Here is a 9991-nt window from a genome sequence, read left to right as displayed (position 1 = left end):
GTATTTATAATTATTAAAAAATTATTTTTGCATTTTAAAAAGATCAAACATATTTTTAAAATTGATATGTCATTATACCCAATCAATTACAGATCCACAAATCATGTTTTCAGTAATTCAAATTCAAAATTTATTACTACTTTCCTTGATAATCTTTACCTTTTTCTTTATTTTTTACTAGGAAATATACATGAATATTAATAATTGTATACATCATCATTCATCATCTGCTATTGTTTTTTTGTTTCACGCTTTCTGTTATGATCAAGATTTTGTCCGACAATGTTTAACCAAAGCTATTATGTTTGTTGTGCAGTAATGACAGAAGCTGGGCTCATCACATCATCAGAGGCGTGTAGGTTAAAGCTTTGAACATGAGGAAACAATCTGCTATCTTCTATGACCTTGGGCCTGGTATGAATCTGCATAATCAAGGGTTTTGTTCTCTATTTTTTATACGTTTGTATTGATAGGACTAATTGCATACCAAATAAGCTATGAATGGGAGCAAACGTTCTACTACCTTTGATGATAACGGTCCTGGTACGAGTCTACATAATCATACTTTCTCTTTGTTTTCTTTAAACGTTGTTATTGCTATTTTGTAGTCATTTTTGTCACATTTAGTATTTGTTTTAGCTGTTAAGCAATGAGGTCGTGGACAGATATGCGATCCGATTCTCCGACCTCTGGATGAGAATAGATCAGATATCCGACGAAATATATCTCAGCCTGTGCCGACTACTGAAGCACAGATCATGTCTGGTGACTATAGTATGTCTATTTTTTCAACAATTTAAAGATTTGTAATGTATCTTAGAATGATTATGTTTAATAATGTATAAATTAAACTTTTGAGCCTAGTTTGTCGAGGTCGTGAGTCAGCTTTAGACAGGTTTCTACGCAATAGGTTGCTCAACATGAATCGTAATGGTTTGGAAAATCCAGGTATTCTGTATTTGCAGCATATCTTAACATACTACGTTGCAGTTCATCGTCTTTTGTTTGATTTTCCATATCCATTTATTGTTATGTAGTTCAATCATCAGTTACAGATAAAGAGAATTTTACTTCAAATAGCGTTGGTATATTTCTTGATGACATTATCCTGTCATATATATTCTGTAAATATACATACTACTAATCTTTGATCTTATATCATTCATCAACTATCAGGTTCTCAGCAAAGTGATATAATAAGAAATTCAACATCTAGCAGAACCTCTACTATAATGTCATCGAGATCTCACCTTGCCAATAGCCGTAAGTTATGTAGACAAACATTTAGTCAAAATTTAGAGAATTACATTGATTTATAATGTTTGTTTCTACTTTGTTTCTTTGTTTCAGGCTCTGGTAAAGCTCAGCTGAATTATAGTCCGCTTTGCAATAACAACCTAGTACTATCCTGTATATCTAATCGTGAGTGTTCAGTTCTTAATCCTTTCTCTATCCAGATCACTTATATATATATATATATCTATATTATACTTAAGTTGTTGTTATGGTTTATGAATTGATATTTGTAGGATTAACTCCTACCAAAAATATATCAGTATAACCCGCGTCAAGCAATAATACACCAATTATGTCATCGAGATCTCACAATGCCAGCACCTTTATGTTGGTTTCAAACTTTATTCATAATTTTTGCCCCCGATTTAAGATAATTGATTTAACCATGTTTGCATGACACCTTATGTGGCTGTATCCAACTAAAGATACAGATCGTGATTTAACCATATGTTTAGTTTTCTAATTTATTAGATGTTATAATTGATTTTGTTTTTCTTAGGCTTTGGTCAAGCAATAATGAATCACACACCGCTTTCCAATAACAGCCCAAACATATCATGTTTATCTAATCGTAAGTTATCAGTTCTTATTCCTTGATCAGTAGTAGTCCATTATTATGCTCTATATATCTGCATAATGAATTGTTTTTTTAGGTACCATTCCGCCTTCAAGTGTCAAATCATATATTCCACAAAAAAAAATGTCAAAGGCTCATTCTGAATCAAATATATCAAGTAATGGTGTTCTTCCATTTTTTAACCCGATATATGAGGTAAGGATTTATGACGAATTTACATATTTTGGAATATATTTATATATTATGTTGAAGCCTTTTCAATAGAATCGAAGAGACGTTATAGAGGCCCTAGCATATCTACAATACTACGTAACAAAGAAAAAACTAAGGAGAATATTGATCCTGCTTCACAGAGTATGAGAATTTGAATTTTGTCAGATTAATCTTATTTCCAGGAATGGTCATGAGAATCCATATTCTGATTATCAAATTTAATTGCAGATGTTTCACTTAGGCAGAACTCCAATACTATCGACAAACGATTACCTTCTCACGTGGCTGCCAACCTGATTAATAATTTTGACGACGCATATGATGGAACACATGTGGAAGAACTTTTTGATGAAGGTATTTTTGGAGCTTACTTTGTTCAAAACTAGGCAGGTCTGTCGCACGTAATTAAATACATTTAATGGATGCACTTTTTTTTTGGTATTACTGCAGAAGCTGAACCCGTGGATTTGCCTGGGATTAATCTTTGGGATGGTTATGTTAATATTGGTCCGCCAACCTCAACATGTGTTAAGTGTGGTGCCCTTATGTGGAACATGGAATGGAACAACAAATCCAACAAAAACAGTAATCCTACCTTTTCTCTATGATGCAAGAATGGACAGGTTCAGCTCCCACCTGAGAAACAACCTACTGAGCCACTAAGATCATTACTATACGGAAGCGAGAGGACTATCCACTTCAAGTTAAACCATCATCTTTATAATTCATTATTTGTGATGTGTTCCAGTGGTGGAAAAATAGATCACAAAATTAACAAGGGAGGAGCACCATATTGCTTTAAGGTCAAAGGTCAAAATCTTCATCTTCTTGGTAGTATGCTCCCGGCAGATGGAGAATCTCCCAAGTTTTGTCAAGTATACATCTATGATACTGAAAATGAACTGGAGAATAGGATGAATCTAATTGGTGGATCCAGAGATGAAATTGACGAGAGCATTGTTGAAGCTTTGATGGACATGTTAAATCAACATAATGAATTGGTTAGGCAATTTCATACTGCACGTGAGCGCTTCAAATATAATGAACAAGATGAGTTTAGATTGTTTCTCTTATCTTCTCAATCAGCGAGTGGTCGTCTCAATATTATTGGACCAACAGATGAGGTTGGAGGTCTGATAGTAAGTGCTAATGGAGATTCATTAGGTTTTCGGGATACAATTGTGGAGACGCGTACAAAATCACTTCAGAGGGTTTGGGAAACTGACATTTTTTTATGCAGCTCCAGTATCCACTTTTGTTCCCCCATGCAGAAGAAGGTTTTCATACAAAGATTCCATTGATTAAAACAAAATTTTCGAAATCAGCCGATTTAAATCCTGATGATAATGATTTTGAAAAGAAGCATCGAGAATATATTTCCATGAAAGAATATTATTGCTATAAGTTGATGATTCGCCATTCTGAAGGTATACTTTAACCTTTACTTTGTTTATTTTTTTCCAGGATATGTTTACTAGCTTCATGAAATTGATCAGGATTTCTCATATAACACATTATATAAATCATTTTTTTATGTGTTAGGGTTGACTCTGCATTTATCAGGTCATTTGTGGCAACAATATGTCGTTGATTCCTTTTGTGCAATTGAACAGTATCTGTTGGATTGGGTTACTACTCACCAAACAACTATAAGGTCAGATCTGTATACTTCCATCCGAGATGCTTTGCGTAAAGGTGATCACAATCCTAATTATATTGGGAAAGCTGTTGTATTACCTGCATCCTTCACAGGTTCACAAAGGTATATGTCACAAAATTTTAAGGATGCACTTGCATTATGTAGGGCTATTGGACACCCTTCTCTTTTCCTGACAATGACATGTAATAAAAAGTGCCCTGAAATAACCGAGATGATGAAATCTTTACTAGGTGTTTATGTGTGCGATGCACCTGACATAGTGTCAAGAGTTTTTAAACTCAAATTGGATCAGCTAATGCATTTGATAAAGATGGAAAACTACTTTGGAAAATGCATAGGAGGTATTTATTTATTAACCTTTCCTATTATGACAGTTCAGAGACTCTTTACTCTGATAATTCAACTCTAACGCATTATACAGTTATGCATGTAATAAAATTTCAAAAATGGGGTCTTCCACACATGCATATGTTGATTTGGCTACACCCGGATGCTAGGCCCAAAATAGTTGCTCAAATAGATGCTCTGGTCAGTGCTGAAATACCTGACAAAGATACAGATCCTGTTGGTTATGCCGCTGTCAGCAATTACATGATTCATGGTCCCTGTGGAGTTGACAACACCTATTCACCTTGCATGGTTAAAGGAAGATGTATGAGACACTTTACTAAGAGGTATCATACATAATTATAAACTTTAATTTTTTATATTTACTTGGCTTGTATGAATCAATTTAAACCAATATCATGTCAACATATTATAATTTTGCCATTTAATTATATACAGAATCGGCTCATTTTTTAACAGTATTTTTCGGTACATCATATGTAGGTTCAATGGTAACACGTATATTGATGATTGTGGTTTTCCCATTTATCATAGATGCAACACTGGCAGAAGTATAAAAAAGAAAGGCATTTTTGGACAATAGGTTTGTTGTTCCATTTGATAGAGACTTATTGGTTCTTTTTCAATACCATATAAATCTTGAGGTATGTAACAGTGCTTGACCCCTTAAGTATCTATTCAATTACTGTCTTAAAGGTTATGATACTGCTACTATGGTCCTTAAAAAAAGAACTAGGTGCCTGATAGTAGTGTATCGAAGAAGCAATCCTGTTTAAATGAAGTAAAGCAATATCTTGATGGTCGTTATGTTTGTGCCTCTGAAGCAGCATGAAGAATATTTGGTTTTGATGTACATTCTCGGTGGCCATCTGTTGATAGATTACTTATTCATTTACCCGGCAACAAATACGTCAGTTTTAGAACAGGTACAACACTATCCGAAGTTGTTCAATAGGTGGATAGTAAAAGGACAAAACTTGAGGCTTGGTTTGAAGCTAATAAAGAATTTCCAACCGCTCGAGATTTTACCTATGTTGAATTTTCTACGCATTTTACGTGGCTCCCCCGAGAGTGTAAATGGAGACCTCGCCAAAGAGGTGATGTAGTTGGCAGATTAACCGAAGTACATGCTACTGGTGGTGATTTGTTGTATCTCCGCATGTTACTTATGCGGAGAAAAGGTTCCACTTCATTTGACGAGCTAAGAAAGGTTGAAGGTCATGTTTTTGAAAGTTTCAAGGAAGCATGTGCTGCTATGGGGCTTCTTCAGAATGACAGTCAATGGCACGAAGCAATGGTCGAGAATTCTCACTCATCTCTTGTGAAACAGCTTCGTGAAATGTTTTTTAACATTTTGGCATATTGCTCAATCTCTGATCCGTTGTTTTTATGGAATGCTCAGTGGAAATGTATGTCTGACGATATCATCCTGCTAAAATGTAAAGAAAGTCGTAACAGGAATTTACATCTCCCAGATTGTGACATTCAAAATTTTGCTCTTGCGGGTATGACTATCTTTAAATTTATATTTCAATCTTAATACTTACATATCTTTCCACTCTTTAGTCGTTTTCTGTTTGCTTATCAAGAGTATAAAACATTTGTATTTTCCATAATTATATAATCTGTATACATGATTTGAATAGAATAGTTAAACTATTTTATAATTATTCTTGCAGAAATTGAAAAACTCCTGAACGATATTGGAAAGAGCTTAAAAGATTTCCCGACAATGTCGTATCCTCCAGAACTCTTTCTTTACAACAGTGGCAATGGTTTAATTGCTGAAGAAATAGGCAAAAAATAGGTTACAACACAGAGAAAATGAAAAGGCAACATGATGAGAATTATATCAAGTTGAATAGAGAGCAAAAGGAAGTGTATGAGGCTATTGTCGAAAGTATAATCTAACAAAAGAAAACAATTCTTTGTCTATGAAAGTGGCGGGTATGGGAAAACATTTGTCTGGCAGACACTTCTATGTCGCCTTCGTTCTGAGCGTAAAATTATTTTTCCAGTAGCCTCATCGAGAATTGCAGCTATTTTTCTAGATGGTGGTCGGATGGCTCACTCATGTTTTCATATACCTATCATTGTAGACCAAATCTTAGTAGCTGGAATAAAGCACGGTACTGATCTTGCTGAATTATTATAAAACACAAGTTTAATCATCTGGGATGAAGCACATATGCGGCATAGGCATGGTATTGAGAGTGTTGATAATTGTTTAAGAGATATTATGGCTCCTATTGATTCAAGTAGATCATCAAGGTCATTCGGTGGAATAACTGTTGTATTTGGTGGAGATTATCGCCAAACACTACCGGTTATCCCAAAAGCTTCCCGAGGAGAGACCGTTGGATCAATGCTGAATCGATCAAAGCTGTGGGATTTCTATAAAGTCTTCACCTTACGTCAGAACATGAGACTTCATTCGGGAAATTCTTTAGAGCCCAACAAGATAATTGCTGAATTTTCTAAATGGCAGCTTGCCTTTGGCAATGGCACAGTCCATAGCATTACTGAGAACCCTGGAGATGATGGTTTGATAGATTTTGAAATTCCAGAGCAGTTTATTGTTCGTGGAACAGATAATCCAATTCAGTCTTTATTTGACATAACCTATCCAGATTTTCTATCGAACATGTCTTCTTACGATTATCTTAGATCCAGAGCAATCCTTGCTCCTACAAATAGTCTGGTGGATGATATAAATGACTTTGTGATTGAGAAAATCCCAGGTAAAACTCATACCTATTTCAGTCATGATTTAATAGATGACAATGGAGGTGAGGATAATGATTTTGATACTGCCTTTCCAGTAGAATACCTGAATTCAATTAACACGCCCTGCTTGCCAAAGCATGAGTTACAGATTAAAGTTGGTTGTACCGTGATGTTAATGCGGAATTTGAATCAGATTCTTGGTTTATGTAACGGTACACGAATGATAGTCACTGCATGCAAAAAAAATCTGTAGAATGTGAGATTCTTTGTGGTTCCAATGTTGGATCAAAACACCTTATACCAAGAATTGATATGGTTCCAACCGACACCAAATGGCCATTTGAATTCAAAAGAACTCAATTTCCCTTGCAACTCTTTTTTGCCATGACCATTAACAAAAGCCAAGGACAGCCTCTCAATACTGTTGGATTGTATTTACCGAGATCAATGTTCTCGCATGGTCAACTTTATGTAGTTGTTTCAAGAGTAACTTATCCAGAAGGACTTCATATTCTGATATTAGATGATACTGGATGTTATTCAAATATTACGTCTAATATTGTATATGAGGAAGTATTCTATAATTTACCAAAGCTTGGTGATATTTGATCATATAAATATACTTAACAAAGGGTTTTCCTTCTCTAGACAGATTATTTGTACACAAACTTAACGTTTGATTTTACCTGATATAATCCATGTCCATATATGTTACTAATAACAACTTTATAACATAATCAAGTTACCTAAGCATATGTAATTTATTACATCTTGATGTTGTCATTTTGAACTTATCCATATATGGAATAATGTCAATTAGATATGTATTATACAGTTGTCTTCTGTTTCATCAACAAGATTTGTATATATCTATTTTTCCATTTTTAAGGAACTTTCATTGTTCATCATAATCAACCATATCATTTGTTTATTAATATAACATGATTATTCGATTTTATTTTTGTAAATTTTAAGAGATATTATACCTAATTAATTTATAGTAGTTCACAATCTTTAAGATTCTAACAAAAATCAATCATTAAAATTACCAAAAATTAGAAGATTTGTCTTCATACACGTTAAAATTACCTCCATTACTCATAATCAACATATATAAAACCATAATTTTTTGAACTCTTAATACCTCAATATCCCACTACCACAAACAATGTCCGAGGGTGAGTATGACTTTCATGTTTGAATTCAATTTTCCAATGTTAATTCTATGTGTATGAGTAGTACCAATTACATGCCACAAATGATAAGAAACACAAAGATGACTTACATATCATCTCTTATATGTTTGCTGTATAGGAGATAATTTCAGTTGTCTATCATCACTTCATCATTCAACAAGTGATTAGAGTCTGACTTACCTTTGGCGATATGGAAAATAGTATAGAAGGATTAAATTTGATTCTTCTTGACAAAAATGTAAGATCTAAATTTTTGAAAATATAATTATTGAAAAGCCGGTTATTTACACATTTTATCTTGGTTGTGAACATCTTACTATTTCAGAATGTACGATTTCATGCTGTTATCCCATTGGAGTTACTAAGTGTATTTTCATAAACCTTTGTCGAAGGGAATATATATGAAATAGTACACTTTCGATGCGTACGAGTTATGAAGGCTCCAAGTGAAAATTCTTCACTGATTAAAAAATACTTTTCATAGTCAACTATTATAAAACATGTTATCGGTGATGATTGGAGTGTTCCATTACAGAAGTATCATTTTGTGAGCTTGCAAAACCTTACTAATAATATTGGAAATAACTATTCTCATGATGGTCTTGATGACTCTCCTCTTGCCGCACCAGGTATTTCAGCAATGTTATGCTCAAAATATCATTTGATGGCAGTAAAGTGATAGTTTGATACACATGATACTTCCGGACAATGAAATACATTTAGTATCAATAATTTTTTTCATATACTTTTTTGTAAACTTAGATATAATCGGAGTTGTGTACCAAGAGATCCACTCTACGTCTGTACAGAAGGTTTATGGCGAAACCAAATGCCTAAATTTTTATGTTAGTGATGGCATGTCCAAAGTTGAAGTAAAAATTTTGGGAGATTTAGCTAAAGAGGCGAATGAATTGTTTTACCACGATATTCAACAATCGGTAGTTGTCATACTATCACTTTTTAGATAATAAATAATTTCTGGTATTGTTTTTAATGCTTCTATTGGTATACACACTTATTTGCTGTCATTCAGGTTATAAGAAATTGTTTATAATTAAAACATACTTCATTTTTACAGGACGTACGTTCATCACAAATCTGCCCTTTTCTGCAATTTATGTAAATCCTGAAATTCCAGAGGTGGAAGCATTGAGGAATCGGTATACAGGCTACTATACTTATTTATGTTAATTTCTTTTTTGTTTTCTTAAGTATTTAATTTTCCTTATCGTTAGATTGTGTTATATGTAGGTATTTGCAATGTTGATTAAATGATTGCAACCTTTTGGTAAAGATCAACAGAAGGATGAGTGATTTAAATACTTTATTATTGTAATAGTGGAATCTATTTTTTTAATTTGTTATTATAAGTTTATTATAAAGTATGTTAATGTAATTTTTATTATAATAAACATGTAGCATGGTTTAAGAAGACGAATAAAAGAACTATTTAAATATGGTGGTAGCCTCGTGACACATGTAGTCTGCATATTTAGGCCTTATCGTCACAAACAAACCCAAACAATCATTAAGTTCATGTTGATCAGTACCTTTGAGTCTACAAATCATTAACATAAAATCAAATATCCATCATAATTCACAAAACAACATCAAAGTTTAAGGCATCAAGCCATGAATAAGTTTTCAAACAAAAATTATAGGTGGTTTAACGACATGATTGTAATATCTGTAGTTCTAAACTTCAACATTGAATACAGCACCGTCAACACTGTCTGAGAAATTAAAAATCAATCTATCTACAACCTTTAGTTTGTTATCGCTGCTGAATTTATTCCATCCTGCCAAAAATCTCGGTACCCCATTAGAAAGAACAATGCCAACTTTCCAACTTTTTGCATTTCTGACCAATGTTACCTCATCACCAGCTTTGAACGCATGATGGAATGGATGGATTTCTTTAGGAATGAGCTACAGATGAAACAAATGTAATATTTGATTAGACGTATGAGAAGT

The 9991-nt window shown here is 33.5% G+C and overlaps 2 protein-coding genes across 2 annotated transcripts; both read left to right on the top strand.

Annotated features, from left to right (window-relative positions):
• The first annotated feature begins 501 nt into the window (after positions 1-501).
• Positions 502-5901, top strand: LOC141690736 (uncharacterized). Its single transcript, XM_074495511.1, has 18 exons — positions 502-543; positions 666-774; positions 865-948; positions 1038-1085; positions 1177-1263; positions 1351-1410; positions 1796-1867; positions 1950-2030; positions 2126-2227; positions 2315-2440; positions 2537-2613; positions 2710-3225; positions 3327-3513; positions 3629-4087; positions 4168-4398; positions 4578-4645; positions 5050-5599; positions 5774-5901. The coding sequence occupies exons 1-18, from the start codon at positions 502-504 to the stop codon at positions 5899-5901; spliced, it is 3027 nt and encodes a 1008-aa protein (XP_074351612.1).
• A 381-nt stretch (positions 5902-6282) lies between these two features.
• On the top strand, positions 6283-9292 carry LOC141690735 (uncharacterized). Its single transcript, XM_074495510.1, has 5 exons — positions 6283-7033; positions 7075-7307; positions 8502-8646; positions 8780-8955; positions 9269-9292. The coding sequence occupies exons 1-5, from the start codon at positions 6283-6285 to the stop codon at positions 9290-9292; spliced, it is 1329 nt and encodes a 442-aa protein (XP_074351611.1).
• The last annotated feature ends 699 nt before the right edge of the window (positions 9293-9991 follow it).

The sequence above is a fragment of the Apium graveolens genome, chromosome 10 (assembly GCF_009905375.1).
Source record: "Apium graveolens cultivar Ventura chromosome 10, ASM990537v1, whole genome shotgun sequence".
Taxonomy (NCBI): domain Eukaryota; kingdom Viridiplantae; phylum Streptophyta; class Magnoliopsida; order Apiales; family Apiaceae; genus Apium; species Apium graveolens.
The sequence above is the reverse complement of the archived record's forward strand: the minus strand, read 5'-3'. Positions and strand labels throughout refer to the sequence as shown.

Coding starts and splice junctions, on each gene's coding strand:
- LOC141690736 (XM_074495511.1), top strand. CDS start 502: ATGGGAGCAAACGTTCTACTACCTTTGATGATAACGGTCCTG. Junction 1,264..1,350: donor ATCTCACCTTGCCAATAGCC/GTAAGTTATGTA, acceptor TCTTTGTTTCAG/GCTCTGGTAAAGCTCAGCTG. Junction 2,614..2,709: donor GTCCGCCAACCTCAACATGT/GTTAAGTGTGGT, acceptor AAGAATGGACAG/GTTCAGCTCCCACCTGAGAA.
- LOC141690735 (XM_074495510.1), top strand. CDS start 6,283: ATGCGGCATAGGCATGGTATTGAGAGTGTTGATAATTGTTTAAGAGAT. Junction 7,034..7,074: donor GATTCTTGGTTTATGTAACG/GTACACGAATGA, acceptor AAAAATCTGTAG/AATGTGAGATTCTTTGTGGT. Junction 7,308..8,501: donor TTTATGTAGTTGTTTCAAGA/GTAACTTATCCA, acceptor TACTTTTCATAG/TCAACTATTATAAAACATGT.